The sequence below is a fragment of the Polypterus senegalus genome, chromosome 13, assembly GCF_016835505.1.
Source record: "Polypterus senegalus isolate Bchr_013 chromosome 13, ASM1683550v1, whole genome shotgun sequence".
Lineage (NCBI taxonomy): Eukaryota > Metazoa > Chordata > Cladistia > Polypteriformes > Polypteridae > Polypterus > Polypterus senegalus.
The window spans coordinates 27,801,770-27,818,826 of record NC_053166.1 but is presented as its reverse complement, the minus strand read 5'-3'; the positions used below and the strand labels follow the sequence as shown (position 1 = coordinate 27,818,826).

At 36.9% G+C, this 17,057-nt stretch overlaps 1 protein-coding gene across 1 annotated transcript in view; it reads right to left on the bottom strand.

The window, feature by feature from the left end:
• The window catches only part of slit3 (slit homolog 3 (Drosophila)), a 529,641-nt gene that overhangs the window by 402,908 nt on the left and 109,676 nt on the right, over positions 1-17,057 (bottom strand). Inside the window, exon 4 of the mRNA XM_039774192.1 lies at positions 5,428-5,499. Within this exon, the coding sequence (XP_039630126.1) occupies positions 5,428-5,499 (72 nt within the window). The remainder of the gene's footprint in view (positions 1-5,427; positions 5,500-17,057) is intronic.

The window sequence follows — 17,057 nt, the reverse complement described above, 5'->3', positions numbered from 1 at the left end:
ATCTGAATCAGAGTGTCTATTATAATTATTAACCACAAGCAGACTACAACAGCTCTATTTATCAAAATACAGAGGTGTGCAAAAGTAGGTTTACAATCGTTCATATGGAAAAAGACACGCAGGTTATCATTATTACAATAACTTTATTAACTCAAATGAATGGCACAGTGGCACAATGGTGGTACAATCCTGTAAGTTCTCAAATTGCTCCATTATTTACACATTCTTGTAGTCTACTTGCTAATAATAATAATAAGAAGAAGAAAAGGACAAATAATTCAAATAAATAATACAATAATTTATAAATACATAATAATACAAGAATAAACTCTGTTTTGAATACTCACAACTGTAAACCTATTTTTGCCCACCCCTTTATATTGCCATCTGTAGTTGAAAGAAGTATAAATGCAACACAGAAACAAGACGCAGAATCTGAAAAGGATGGAAGAAGATTGTGACCATTTAAAAATGCAAATGCACATTGATGTAATGAATGTTAAAATGAATAAGAATCCTGAATTAAGGGATAAGGAAATAATTTATAGGCTTCTGTATTCAGTCAGTCATTTTCTAACCCACTGTATCCTCACACAGGGTAATGGGGGTCTTCTGGAATCAATCCCAGCTAGCACAGGGTGCAAGGCAGGAACAAACCCCAGGCAGGGCATCAGCCCACCACAAGGCACACACACTAGGGACAATTTAAAATCGCCAGTACACCTAACCTGCATGTCTTTGGACTGTGGGAGGAAACCGGAGCACCCGGAGGAAACCCCCGCAGACACGGGGAGAACATGCAAACTCCACGCAGGAAGTGAATCCAGGTCTCCTTACTGCGTGGCAGCATAGCTACCACTGCACTGCGTTCAATAAGAAGAATAAAACATTAATATTAATCATCACATAACATATTTGGTATTACTATCAAAGTGTATTTGCCAAATATAGTCTTCTTTTTTAAAACATGACTTTTAAAAGTGTTATATTTTAAAATATATATTAAGTATTCGGTGGTAAATCTAACATAAAAGTAATATGTGTTTAAATGAAACATTCATCATCAAACAACCACAGATCTCTCATTAGCAGCCAGCAATTGTACTGTAAAGTCAAAGTGTAACTGTATTGGCCCTGTTTACCTGTACATTAGTACATAGTGTGCTGCAATCTGATTATGGAACTTACTGCTACAAACAAAAGTGAAAATAAAGGATAGAAAACCACAAAAAAAGGAGATGTAAATGTATGGAAGTGTATGTATAGTTTTTTAGACCTAATACAAAATTGACTTATGTAATAAATATCACATTGTAGCAAATACTAGCACGATATGAATGAGAATACTGCCTCTACCCAGCAATGCCTATTTTGGTACTAATACATAATGTTTTAGGCGGGACAAGTTCAGAATCCCTAATTTAAAATTCCACAATCCAACATGCAGCAAAATTCTAATTTGAAACCACTGTTGTTCAGTTACAAGGATAACGTAGGGGTCAATGTAAGGCTGAAAGAACTGGCAACTACTGTATGTTTGTGAAAATTTGAATTGCAAAATACTCATTTGAAGTAAACGTGTGCCAGACCCTGTCAAAAGGAGATGGAAAGGACAGCTGTTAAGAGAGTTGATAACGAAGAGCCATGGGAGATACAGGTTTCAATTCTCAAAACACATGAATCAGTAAATGTGCCTAACAACACCAATAGTTGTCCAAAAAAAAAACAAAGTACACATTTGCAAACAAGTGAAATAATAATAATAATAATAATAATAATAATAATAATATTAATAATAATAATAATGATTCATATGTTTTCCATAGGACATAACAATGTGCGATCAGGAGAGCAGGCTGTGTGTGTGATTTAAGCTTCACGTTGTCCTCTGAAGAGCACAAAACTGCTTTAGAAGAAGAAAGGTCATCAGCAGAAGTGACACATTACTTGTTGATGCTTGCTTTATTATATTTGTAAAAGTTCCAAAAAAGTAACATTTGTAAAACCAATATGGACTTCTAAAGGTTAGAATGCTTATAGCAGTCTTTGTTTTCACTTTAGATGTTGTCAGCATGCTAAAAAAAAAAAAACAACTTTTAACTTTTTAAGGACCCTGAAAGTCCGCCAATGGTTTTCTAAGTAAATCAATATAAACTAAGATGTTTAAAATAATCAAATCGTTTGGCTAGAAAAATGAATAACCATCCATGGTATGCAAAGGCCTTTTAAAACAAAATCTGGTCAACCTAATAGATAAATGCTGTTTTGGTATGCGTACCACTAGGACAAGCATTTAAATATGAGCAATTCATTTAGACACACCAAGATATGAGCCAATCTCAGCAAAGCAGACCATGTCAATAACCATAAAAACGCAAAGGCACCACTGTGTCTGCAATAATTCAATAGAAAACCAAGTTAAAAAAAATATAGAAAGAAGCGTGGTATAATAGACATATGCACGTTATTGTTTCTTCTTTTCTGATTTTATGTCAATTTTCAGCGAACCTCTACTGATTGTAAGATCATTGACAAATTACAATATTAGAAGTCCATGCAAACATTGAACAGAGTAGGAGCAAAAACACACCCTTGACTAATCCCAGAATCAGCTGGGAAAAACACAGAGGTTCTGCCTCCACTCTGCACCGCACTCACAGTACCAGTGTACAGGCCAGCCATGACATCTAGCTACTTTGAGTGGATCCCCTGACGTCTCGGGATGTCCCACAGGGAAGCTTGATCAACTGAGTTGAACACTTTACGAAAATCGACAAAGGCTACAAAGAAACTCTGCTGATATTTGCGTTCGTGCTGCATGAGAACCCTCAGTGCCAGGATGTGATCAATGGTAGACTTCCTAGGTGTAAAACCAGACTGTTCTGGTCGCTGGTAAGTGAGCAAGTGATCACAAATCGTATCGAGGATGACCCTAGCAAAGGACCTTACCTGGTGCCAAGAGCAGTGTTATCCTCCTGTAGTTGCTGCTATTCATGTGATCACCCTTCCCTTTCCAGATAGGGACGACAAGCCCAGTCAGTTGGGATGAGGCCCGTCTCTTAGATGGAATCGAAAATTGCTTGCAATGCCAAGAGGACAGCCTTACCACCAGCCTGGAGATTTTCACCCTGGATACCACAGATCTTTGTAGCCATCCTTACCCTCAGCTGGTTCACCACCTGTGCCATCTCAGTGAAACTGGGTGGTTCACAGCTAACTGGAGGATCAGCCTCAAGAACTGTGGACCCAGAGATATCAAACATCCTAGCTGGAGGATCTGCTTTAAACAGCTGCTCAAAGTCTATTAACTATAATTATAAATAGAATATATATATATATATATATATATATATATATATATATATATATATATATATATATATATATATATATATATATATATTAACTATAACTACTATTAAATTTTTGCCCCTCTCCACAAAAAAATGTCAGGAATGCAGATTTCTAGCCTAAATTGTCAGTACAATACATTGGAGATTCAAAGAACAAAAAGCTGAGCACAAGGTCTTTCAAAACTACTCTTTACTTTCAGTACTAAAAGTACTGAACTACTGGTACGATTTGTTTTAAAAATTGGGGGTTTCAGTACTTTTTCAATACTGGTATACCACAAAAACCTATATTTATCGTAAAGAATATACTTGAAATTATGGAAAGAAGGCATCAAAAAGGAACTTAAACAAAGATACAGAACAAAACCAAGCAGAATAGCAATGCTCTCACAGACACAAATTCAATTTTACACGCACAAATTTTGACTCTTCTGTTTTCAGAAGAAATCTTCTACTGTTGATCTCAAACTGCATATTTTGAAGGATGTGTTTGAAAATGTTTACAGCAATCTGAGCTTGTCAATTGAATGCGTACAATATAAAAACAATATCTGAATGGTAAGAATTAGTTTTGGTATTTCAAATGTTTTACTTCTTCAGGAAAGCCAGATGAATAGTATAATAAATATACTGTATTTATAAATATGATGCCAATGTTCTTACAACGTCATCTGACGTTATTACAGTCTCACCTTGCATTATGCAAAATTGTGTAAAATGTAAACATGTGATGCAAAAACTCTTATATGGAGGTCAAAATGGTAGCAGGCATACAATTCCTACAGAAAAAGCCAAGTAGATTACTGATCACAACCAAGGTCTAAATAACTTCTCTGCATTATGGTGTTTGGATAAAACCAAAACTGTGGGTCATATTTTAAGTAAAGTCAACAATTCATTTTTTCCTATAATATAGTAAATAGTGAAAACCTTATTTGACTGAACTGATTTATCTTCTGTTTCTAAAATTATTTACAGTTTTGTTATGTGTGTTACAAAACTGTTGTCTTTCATTAATAACACACCTTAAACATTTATCTATTCACCTCTGTTGCAACAGTTTCCTAAATCAATTATTTTAATTCAAATCCATCTTTCCACCTCAAAGAAGACTTAAATAAAATACATTTAAACATTAGAGCTTTATTACAACAGACAGAAAATCTCTTCAGTGATCTGCTTGCCAGTTCTTGCTCCACTGGGAGCAAAATGATGTTCCAGAAAAAAAAATCCAATCCAAAATGTTTTTCCAAAGAAAACTTCCAACTGTTGACCTCATAGATCTTAATTTTGTATCTCTGGGAAATAGAATTATCAGCTTTCATCTCCCAGCATTGTAGATCTAAATGAATGCCACTGCCAACGGGATTACAGTCAATTACACAAGTTGCTGGACTCTACTAAAACTGCTCATCAAGACCAAACCACTAAAACTCATCCAGTTGTGTGTTCATAATCTGGAGCAAAAATCAGCAGTACATATACTGTCATTTCACTTAATCACACCATATGTATTTTTGAAAGGCATAAAAGCATTAAATATAATATTTTGCAGCGACTTAAAATAATACGTAAATTAAAATTTCCAGTGGGGAAAGCATGTGCTTAAATTTCACTCTAAATGCTGGAGAAGGAGTAACAGTATATGAAACTGACACACAAGGCTGTCCACTGCATCCTTATACATTTATTTCAGAAAAGAAAATCCAACTCTTTTAAAATTAATAGCCAAAGATATATTGCATATACCTTAATAACATTTTTTTCCTCCATGTGCTAGACATGAGCCTTACAGTTCAAAAGTTAAAGGTTAATAAAGTGCATCTGCAAACTGCCATGTCTTATTTGAAATAAAATGATATTGATTTGCTGCTGACATTGACCGGAAAAGTTATTTGCTCTCTTTAAATGGGTGCCTGATACTCACATGTAATGAGCTTAATTCTCTACCAGTAATAAAATGGTTTAAGGTTATGGTGCAAAAATAAGATTCCTATGCCACACACAAATTGGAACAGTCGTAACACTAGTATCCCAGGTCATTGTTTCAATTAAAAAGAATATTGGAACTTACAAGCGACCCAGTTTAGGTGTAGACTGAAACAGTAGCTCAGGGAGCACTTGCAACTTGTTCCTGTTCAATCGGCTGTAAAGATAAAAAAAACAAAACAAAAATTACACAACATATAGAAAAGCAAGTTGCCTGTCAAAAATAATCAAGTTAAAAAGAAGGCACATAAGATTAAAAAAGTAAAGGTACATACTTGGACATGAAAGCAAGAATGTTAATGTACTCCTTACAGTACTGCTGCAACTACCACTTCTTCTTGAGTTTTATGAATAAGAGCTGCTACAGAATGGTCTGGAGAAACATTCCACAAACTGTTGAAATGTTTTAAAACACTTGCTGTGTTACTACTGTTAATGAGATGGGTTAAATAAGCATAAAAAATGAGACCATGCATGTTAGGCAATGTGACCTAGTGCCTGAGGTGTGGGACTAATAAAGAAAAGATTCCTGATTCAATCAATACTGCTGACTTATTAGATGACACCAAGTAAGTCACTTTACATGCTGGCGCTTCAGAACTGTGCACGTTTTTTATTTTTAATCACATCAGATAATAGCATTAGCTGGAAAAATAAATGGATATGTGCACAAATCTGGTGAATTTCAAATAAAATAGGAAAACAAATCATAGTATTCCAAAAATCAGGGACATTTTTAAAAACTATCCAAAATAATTTTGGTTTCCACAAGGAAAAAACTCTGTCTTACAGTCATTACATTGGGGATAAGAGCCATTATACCCACATAAAACATACTGTAGGTGCCAGGCACGCTGCATTATCTCAAAGCAATTTACAAAGTAAAATCACTGCAGATGAAAAGGATTGGGGATGGCATGGGGCCCCATGGAGCTGGATATACAGTACATTATGGTCTTCCTAGACTGTGCTATTCTCCTCCCTACTCTCTAAATTCTCCAGATGTGACTGAGTATGGACATGAGTAGGACTGTCTCCTGTATTAGAATGTAGGGTTAGGTATCAGCACTGATGACCCAATTCAGTTCGATTCCAATACACAATGTCCTGATGCGATTCAATATCAATTTTATCTTGACTGAATTAGCATGCACTGATATATTTGAAGTGGTGGCTTTTTTAGAAATGACTTAACCATGCATAGAGAATATTAACATAATGTAACAAATTTTATTAAAACTTTATTTGAAAGGTGTCTATATAGTTACATATTCATAAACATGGAATGACATTTAAGAAGAAATACTTGATTAATAATGAAGAGTTAACATCAATATTTGGAAGATGTGGAACAAAATATCATTGCTCATCCATCCATCTTCTTCCACTTTTCCGAGGTCGGGTTGCCGGGGCAGCAGCTTGAGCAGAGAGGCACAGACTTCCCTCTCCCCGGCCACTTCTTCCAGCTCTTCCAGGAGAATCCCAAGGCGTTCCCAGACCAGCCGAAAGACATAGTCCCTCCAGCGTGTCCTGGGTCTTCCCCTGGGCCTCCTCCCGGTTGGACGTGCCTGGGACACCTCACCAGGGAGGCGTCCAGGAGGCATCCTGATCAGATACCCGAGCCACCTCATCTGACTCCTCTTGATGCGGAGGAGCAGCGGCTCTACTCTGAGCCCCTCTCAGATGACTGAGCTTCTCACCCTATCTTTAAGGGAAAGCCCAGACACCCTGTGGAGGAAACTCATTTCAGCTGCTTGTATTCGCGATCTCGTTCTTTCGGTCACTATCAATAGCTCATGTCCATCAGTGCTCTTAAAATAAAATAAAAATAACTTTTTCACAGCAGTACACTCATTCAAAATTCACCATGATTTAACTAACAAATGTATCACCACATTACTTATTAGGGGGATCTCCTTGTTTTAATACAATGAAACAGCATCTACTTTATCCAACCCGCTATACCCTAACTACAGGGTCACGAGGGTCTGCTGGAGCCAATCCCAGCCAACACAGGGTGCAAGGCAGGAAACAAACTTCGGGCAGGGTGCCAGCCCACCGCAGGGCACACACTAGGAACAATTTAGGAATCGGCAATGCACCTAACCTGCATGTCTTTGGACTGTGGAAGGAAATCGGAGCACCCAGAGGAAACCCATGCAGACACAGGGAGAACATGCAAACTCCACGCAGAGAGGACCCGGGAAGTAAACCCGGGTCTCCCTACTGCAACTGAGGCAGCAGCAATACCCACTGCGGCATTGTGCTGCCCATCTACTTTATCATCCTGTAAATAATATTATAAAACAGATCAAATATTGCTTCTTAAATAATAAATGTTATTCAATAACCTATTTGTGTGTTATGAATTTCCATGTAGACACCTTTCAGCTAAACTGTTAGCCAAATTTACTCCCCTGTTGGACATTTAAAACAATCTTGCATTAGTCAAAATTAAAGATACAGAAGGAAGACTCGTGTCTTTGTATAATTCTACAAGTTAGACATATTTTCAGTTGCTTGTTTGCAGTTGTCATGTTAATCAGTCTCAAAAAGGTGCCCTAAAGAAAAGGAAGGATCTAGAGCTGATGTTTGTTGACCACACCACTGAATGAAGGGAACATAAAAGAAAAAGAACAGGCCACCATAACTGATAATGCCGCTATTATGGAGGTATTTAAAGTCAGCTGTTTTGAGGACACGCTCACTTTCGTATCGTAGGCTACTCTGAAAGTTCCAGCAATTGCCTGCTTGCTTTGCTGGGTGAGGCACATTATATGGTTTCATATCTTTAGGGTCTCTTATATTTACAGATAAAACTAGTATACATTTTTGGGGCATAAATTCAGCGGAAGCTTGGAGCTAAATGTCAAATCCAGTACAGATTTTTTAGACTCTACTCATTTGGATGTTGACTGGGATTAAGTTTATGGGTGACGCAGAAATAAATTATTTCTTTGTTGTGTTACAATAACAATCAACTTCTGAGCTGCACAGCATAGATGTGTATTTGCTTTTATCCAGTTGTTCTTTATCAATGGACCATTTGAAACACTAGTTAAGTCCACACCTCATTAAGGTGTCTAAGAGCCCAGAATACCTTTAAAGGGGTAATATTTGGATAAGATATTGGTACAGTTTAGCTGTTTAGTGAAACAAATGAGCCTGATGGACTGAATGGTCTCCTCTTGTTTGTCAAATTTGTTGTTATGTTCTTATGTTCTAAGATTTTTTTAATTAAAGCATCAACTTAAATATCTACATACATTTTCTAAACCACTAAATCCAATTCAAGACCACAGAGAGCCAGCTACACCAAGAATAAGGCTGAAACAGTGCCAATTTAGAATCAAAAATGAACGTAACATGTACATGTTTGGGGTGCAGGAGGTAAAAACAAAATACATGGAGAAAAAAAATCCATTCAGATACAGTGTGAGTATGTAAACTCCACTTATGAAATGACAAGGAATGGGATTTCCACCTGGGGGGTAAACGTTAACATTATACAAGTTGTTGTCTGTTTTTACCAGCATTATTTATCACTCATTAATTTAATACAGTAATCCCTCGCTACTCCGCGGTTCACTTTTCGCGGATTCACGACTTTGCGGGTTTTTAAATAGTAGTATTTCCTAGTCTAAGAACAACAAAACAAGTTCGGTGACTAAGTGTGTTTTAACATGGGCTGTAATTGGTACATGGGAGGGAGACAACAAATCACAGCTTCCCGCTTTCTAATCGGGCCCGTGATTGGTGCTTTGACTGATGCCCAGATCCCACAGCATCTCCCCTTTTCTCTCTGTCGCGGCCATTTCGCTTCAAGATTCCTCGCCAAGCAGTTTACTTTACACTGTACTGTGTGTGCTTTTTTGTGGTTTCTTTGTATTGAACTTCGCTTCAATTTTCACCCCCTGCAATGGCTCCCAAACATGCTCCTTCTTCCAAGGCTGGTGCTGAGCCTAAACACCATTCGATTGGTCCAATTTTGCAACAAGGTCGACGACGTCATGAACTGCCTACAAGCTGCTCTTCGACCGGAAAAAGAAGCAGCGGCAGCAACTGCCGATCACAATGTTTTGCAGTTCCTACTAAAAGAGCCAGTTCCTACTACTACTACGGATACACCTTCGGAAACCGTGGAAGAGGTGCCCCAGGAAATGTTAGGTAGGCCCTTGTTATTAATAGAGTAAAGGGTGGGTTGTAAACAGTACAGGGAGGGTTTAAAAATGTCCAAATACACGTTAAATAATTAAATAAATATGGTGTCCCTACTTTACGGAAATTCAGTTATTGCGGCCGGCCTTGGAACCTATGTCCCGCGATAAACAAGGGGTTACTGTACTGTTTATCAGTATGCTGCTGTTGGAGTATGTGAATTTCCCCTTGGGATTAATAAAGTATCTATCTATCTATCTATCTATCTATCTATCTATCTATCTATCTATCTATCTATCTATCTATCTATCTATCTATCTATCTATCTATTTGAAAACAGTGCACTGCATCTATTAGGCAACAGCTCTAACCCTCCACCACCATGTAGATCATTTTAACACGCTGCATAAAAAATTGTAAAAGAAAAAAATATGCTTCATTCACAGTCAGACTTACATTTATTCATTTATACATATTTATATTAATAAATCTTTCTATGGCTGAGAATTTGAGGAATCCTAATTTGTTTGACCTAATTTGTTCAAATTTGATCCACTGTTAGTTTAGTAATAGTTTAATTTATTCTCCAAACTTTAACTTTGTATTCTTCCTATTGCTTTTTATTCTTTGAATTTCATTTTTTATTCTACCATTTGCTTTTTATGTATATCATTAATGCAACCCCACAAAATGAAAGAAAATGCTTAACAAATCCGTTTTGGCCCAAGTCAAAACCCTTAAATGGGGATCCAACACAAAGCATCACATTACAAAAAAAAAAGAAGATAGTAATTCCAATGCTGCAGAATGGCACACTCTGTGCTGACAGATCTTGAAAGGTGAATATGGCAAATGGAAAAGCATGATTCACTGCACTTTAAAGTACTGGCTCAAAGAGCACAACGCCAAACACTGGCGAGCGGCAATGATTTACAAAGCCCCAAATAGCGGTTCTTCCCAACTGAATGCTTCCAATAACAGCACTACAAAGATCTCATAGGCCTTTCTTTCCACTCTAGGGCTTTCTTCTTTTTAAATCACATTTTTGTCAGCTTTTTATATACAGAGCTGTTTCCATCTGGAAATGCACTTTATGTTTCTTCCAGCTTCCCTGAAAATGTCAGGAAAGGGATTATCTTGGACAGGACAGGTTTTATGAAATTAGGGAAAAAATAGTTTTGTGCCTTCCTTAACTAGATGTGGCCTTGAAGTATTTCACTGTCTTCCAGATCTCAGAACCTGACTCTTCTGCTCCCAATTCCAATGAATGGAAGCTAGGCCAGATAAATCACACATTTCATTATTTATGCACAAAAGCCCCTCCACGGTAAAGAATATTGGTTATTTGACATATTCACCATTTGAATGTTCTTTGTAATACCAATACCAATACCACATAACATCCATTTGGACAATGTATAATTGCATATAAGTCCTCATCTCACATATTGCGTGTTTCTTTGAGTGCTGTAGCATATTCTCCATTTCATTTTTTAAAAATGTTACCGTGAAGTGTCTCATGGCTCCTAAATTTAGCAAAACCAGTACTCGTGACAGCAGGAGCAATAGACAAAGAATAGGCATCAATTTGGAAGGTTATTAAACAATGCATAGATGGAAAAATCAGTGAATGCTATTGCTCATGATTTATGCATGTTGAAACTCCACAATCACGACGATCCTCAAAAAAAAAAAAATTCTACAAGCTGTTAAGGGATTGGCTCCCGTGAAAGCTACAAGGCTAACAAAAATGTGAGAGGGACGAATATCAGATATAGAGAAATTGCTAATATATATACAAAGCATCATTATATTATATATATGAACCTACTTAACCCATATATTACCTTGCCAGAAAAAATTGTTGAAATACAGTACTGTATGTGTACAGTATCTTGGCTATGGAGTCAAAACAGGCACACTCCAGTATCTCATACAGCTTTGTTAAATGCCGTATATAATAAGATGTTCACACAACACCCAAATCACATATCGTCCTATTTTACAGAACGTATTCTAGACGTTAAGTGGCACATACCTGTATTCTTAAAATAAAATCAATGTTCCCTAATGTGTGAATCTGTGTGTTCACCCTATGATGACTGGCGCCCTGTCCAAGGATTGTTTCTGCCTGTGCCTGTTGTTTGCTGGCATAGGCTCCATCTGTTCTGCAACCCTATCATAGATAAGCAGGTTCAGTGCATGGATTGATAAATGATTATTATAATTAGGGCTGCTACTCAAAAGATGTAATCATGATTAATTACAGAATTAATCATTTTTAATCTAAAAGTGTGTATTAACCACAATTTATCATATTTCCTTAAAGCACATAAATATGTTTCTATAAAAAAGAAATAATTCACTGATTATTTTTTAATATAAAGCAGTTTTATTAATTATTTTCCTATGGATATTGAATTACTTCAGCTAGTTTGTTGAACGGGTTTGTGTATCAGAAACAACTAAATAAACATTAATTCACTAATCAGTCAATTGTTTACATTTTTTTTTTATTTTGAGCCACAACACAATGCACATTAGTCTAGCACTTTGATTGGTTCTGTCAATAATTCTGCCTTTAAAAAATGATATGAAGATGTAAAATAAGACATTATTGATTTTCTGTTATTCAGTTAGTTGCTCAAGCATACCAGTTTATTTGCACTGGTTGTCCAAGGTATTATATCTCAGATACAGAAACACATTATCACAAGGGACCAGTGTTGGGAAACATTCATACTTTTAAAATTAATTTAATTACCTTACTTATTACTTATGAAAAAGTAACTGAATATATGTTATATACTGTCACAATCCCGCTGCCTGTACTTACCTCCATGGAGGACCAGGGGAGCCAGCCTATACAAAGTGTTACCTCCTCCAGAGCTCTAGATGGCAGCCCCATAGACAGAATTACTAGATACCGCATGACCAGCAGCATTCAAAGGGCAACATCACTTCTTCTCATTGGCTTTTAATATTAACCTGTCTCAGTGGCACTGCCTTTTGCTATTTTCTATTTTATTTGGTCCCTTGACCTGTTTTTAGTATCTCTGTTTTAATTCTCTCTTAATGTTTATTTTTAATATTTTGCTTTTAGTCCTGCTTGTTGTAACTGTACAGCGCTTTGGTCAGTTGTAATGCTGTGTTTTTAAGCCAACAAATAAATATGGTATGGTATGGTATGGTACTTATTACTTATGAAAAAGTAACTGAATATATGTTATATACTGTGGTGGAGGCGCGGCCTGTACACCTCCATGGAGGACCAGGGGAGCCAGCCTATACAAAGTGTTACCTCCTCCAGAGCTCTAGATGGCAGCCCCATAGACAGAATTACTAGATACCGCATGACCAGCAGCATCATAGGGCAACATCACCGCCATATTGCGAGTGGCACTGCTGTGGAGTGAAGTAATGGATAAAGATGCCTGAAGCATGTGCTGCTTGGGATTGTACAAACCGCTGTACGCTCCAAACCAGATCCCGGGGGATTACATTTCATAGGTAAGGCTGAACAATTGTTTTGGTTATATCTGGCCATTAGAAAATACCGTTTTATAATCTTAACTTTAGCTATGCCAGGCTAAGGTAGCAAAGCTATGAATTTATGTGCTCAAGTGAGCCTCCAAACAATGTTTTGGTTAAACATATTTAGTCACAAACTATGTAGATTGTTGTTAGCTGTTAACATTTTTCAAACTTTGAAGGTTTTCCACAGAAATCCACCACAGGAAGTAGTGGGAGGTAGCCCTTAGATGGGATTTTGAGAAAGCTGTTCTTTGATGTGTGCCGTGCTAGTTTGGTAACGGATGCTATACCAGCATCATATGATCAAAGCTACCACTTGCTCACATTAAAAAACAAAGGAGGTTTGATGATTCCATCCGAGAGTACAGTCAAGGTGGTCAAAGTAGCTGAGCGTGTTATCCGACAGTCGACAGTTGATTAATCAGTTTGTTCGGGCTGAGATTGGATCAGATGATGTGTTTTTTTCTCAAGGAGCACATTGAGGAAACACGGTTTGAAACTGACAACCATCATTTTATGCTCATGTCTTTATTTGTGTCTGTCTTCCACAAACTTAGGCTGCACCATATTGCCAGACTGAATACTCTCAAATTAGAGTGTAAGTCTGTAGGAGATCAGTGAGGTAGGAGGAGCAAGACTGTGGAGAGCTTTAAATGTTAAGAGCTGTATTTTGTATTGTATTCTGTAGTGAACAGGGAGCCAGTGAAGCTGAGAGAGAATCGGTGTAATATGTGCAGTGGATTTAGAACAGCAGGTTATTATCCTGGCAGCAGAATTTTGAAGAAGTTTTAAGAGATGGATACATTTTTGTGGGATGCCAGATAGAATAGCATTACAATAATCTATACCTGAGGTGACTCTGGCATTATCTGATACTTCACTATTGTGTTGCGTAAGAACAGGACGATGGAAGAAGGCAGTCAGAGAAATGTTACTTATATGGGAGGAATTATTTAATAATAATAATTATTATTATTATTTAATAATTGCCATTATTAGTGTATAAATGGATATAAATAATTGCATTTAAACGATTCGCCAAAATCTGTTGTATGTAAACGATACTGTTTTAAATGTTATTGTTTTTTCATCAGAAACCCGGTTTTCATGTCTACCTGTATTAGTTTAAATGGCACTTTTGCCACTCGCAATAGGGCGGATACGCTGACGTATCTTGTCGACTGGGCAACACAGTGAATGCGGCGTCTATCTATATATGTCAATGGGCAGCCCCCCTGGGTTGCAGTGGTGCCTAGGACTCCCGCAGGGCTTTATGGAAGTTGGAGTTTGGTGCAGCCCTGTTGTGATCATTGGCTGCTGCCAGGGGGTGCTGTAACTGCTGCTGAGTCTTACAGAGCAGCTCTTCCGACACACCCAGAAGTGCTGCTGGAAATAAGTCTTCAAACACCTGGAGCACTTCTGGGTGGGCTATAAAAGGAGCCAGCAGCCAGTACTCCAGGAGCCAGAGCTGGAAGGAGGGAGACGAAGCTTGACGAAGAGGAGGAGAAAGAGGAAAGAGAAAAGAAAGAAGAGAATTGTGTGCAGTGTATGTTGGGACTGTGTTGAGCTGGTGGGAATGGGGAAGGCGTTGCCCACAAGGTAAAAGAAAATAAAAACTCTTGTGTGCTTTGAACCCATGTCTTATGCCTGTCTGTGTCATGGCTGGCCTTTACAACACTTAGTTATTATAAAATTGAATGCATTACAAACTGTGCTTTTCCTTTGCATTATTTATTCTTCTAGTAGAGATATGAAACCCATACTTGTAATCAAATCTTACTTGTTAAATAAGACAGTGCTTATTTTGACACATTTAAGATACATAAACAAATAAACTTAACAATGCAACATTTTTTCTAAGTTAACTATCGTTAACAGTACTTGTGTATTTTTTCATAAAGTTTTAAATGTGTTAATGTAAGTTAGAATGACTTCATATTAAAATGTATATACTGTAATGGACAATTTACCATATTTGACATGTAATGTGATAGTATGGTTCATCTGCCATTCCCATGCTCCCCACCGAAAAAAGAATAAATGTCAAACTCTGCAAATGTTTGTACTGGAAATCATTTTGCTGAGAAAATGCATGAATCAAAACACAACAAAAAATATAACTTTATTTTCAGAACGCCCTTTCACCATAAGTTTAGAATTGTAACTTCATAAAAGGGAAGCTCTGCACAGAGGACAGTGGAACTTTGGAACAAACTGCCTCATTATGTAGTGAAAAGAAAAATCCAACCATTGTGAACAAGAGAATCAGAGATGTTACTAAGACATACTAGACACTGCACAACCAAAGAAGGCAAACTTAACAAACGTGCGTCATCTCATTTTGACAACTTTCTTAATTGTTCAGCTAACATCTAACCAAATAGGCCAGTACTGACCCCTAACTTTGTGGTGGTGGCCTGCGCCACCTCCACCTACTCAAAGCTTCATGATGCTCCAACAATGATGGATGGATTAAAAGGCAGAACATCATCATCATCAAGCCCTTCCGTGAGAACCCTAAATCCAAAGAGGACTGTTTCATTTATATTAGGTAGAATTGGGCGGTCTCATGGTCTGGAATCCCTACAGATTTTATTTTTTCTCCAGCCGCCTGGAGTTTTTGTTTTTCTGTCCCCTGGCCATTGAACCTTACTCTTATTCGATGTTAATGTTGATTTATTTTGTTTTATAAATTTTTCTATTCTTTAATATGTAAAGCACTTTGAGCTACTGTTTGTATGAAAATGTGCTATATAAATAAATGTTGTTGTTGTTGTTGTAGACTACTTTGCTGCTTACTTGTTCATGTAAAGGATTTTCTGCACAATTGTTGTCATTCATAGTTAAATGGAAGAAATTCCTTTCTAGCTTTCCAGAATACAATAGTAAATAATCTTGCTTTAGGATACTGTTTGCACTCATTAAGTTGTTGCAAACAATCACCTCTTGATTAGAGCATCATGCACTTTTTTGGTTAACTTGGGATTTGGATGTTTTAATCATTTAAGAACCTATTTTATATAACAACTAGACATTAAGCTTGTTACAATAACGGGCGCTAGAACAGTAGTGTATAAGCATTAGTAGGAACAGTCTATATCGAATGGCAAGGGACCATGACCTCATTCTGTTTCTTGTCTTAATTTTTTTTTGTCAAAAATATTTTTGCAAGAAGCCTAAAGTAAAATAATAATAAAAATAAAATAGAAACGTATATGACAATACAGTAAGTATAATTAATATTGCCTTAGTGTAAAACTTTGTAACAATCTGTAAGACACAATATCTGAAGAAGATATTTAGGAAAAAGTTTCTATTTTTTTACCTCATGAAATTTTTCTATAAAATTTCATTATAGACATTTCTTGTAAATATTCTGTCTGAGTTTGGCAACAGTTTGCCTTGTTCAGGACCATCTACAACCTTGACAACAACATCTGGAAAACTTCTAACTCTTGATAATGCAACATATAACTGACCGTGGCTGAATACTGCTTCTGGCAAGTAAATGGCAACTTTTTCTAAGGTTTGCTCTTCTGAGTCTTTCTCTTTTAGCGTTTTTCTGACGCTCATTTTGTTTTTCTTCAATCGATCTATTTGCTGGTATTTTTCTTTGTCTTTCAGCCATTCTTTTGTTGATGTTTACTTGTTGAGCTGACCGTTCTTGCAGGAGATGTTTCTTATATAGGATTTGACTGTCTGTGTCTTTTGTCCTACTTGATGTGTCCTTTTTTTTGGGTGGCATGTTGTTAGTAGATACGTCCGTAATATTTTCTCTTACAGTAATACTGGCTTGTATGTGGCTGTAATATGCGTCACTGTATTGTGTGCCTTTAATTTTCTCTCCCAGTAATACTGGTTTGTATTTATGCCAAATGCCTGTAATTTTCTCTGACAGTAATACTGGCTTTGATGTCCGTAATATGACTTTAATTTTCTGTCACAACATTGGGCGATCAGCAGAGTGTCCCCAGCAACTGATGTAATGTGTGGCGTACAGCTGATAATCGTGCCTGTGGCGTA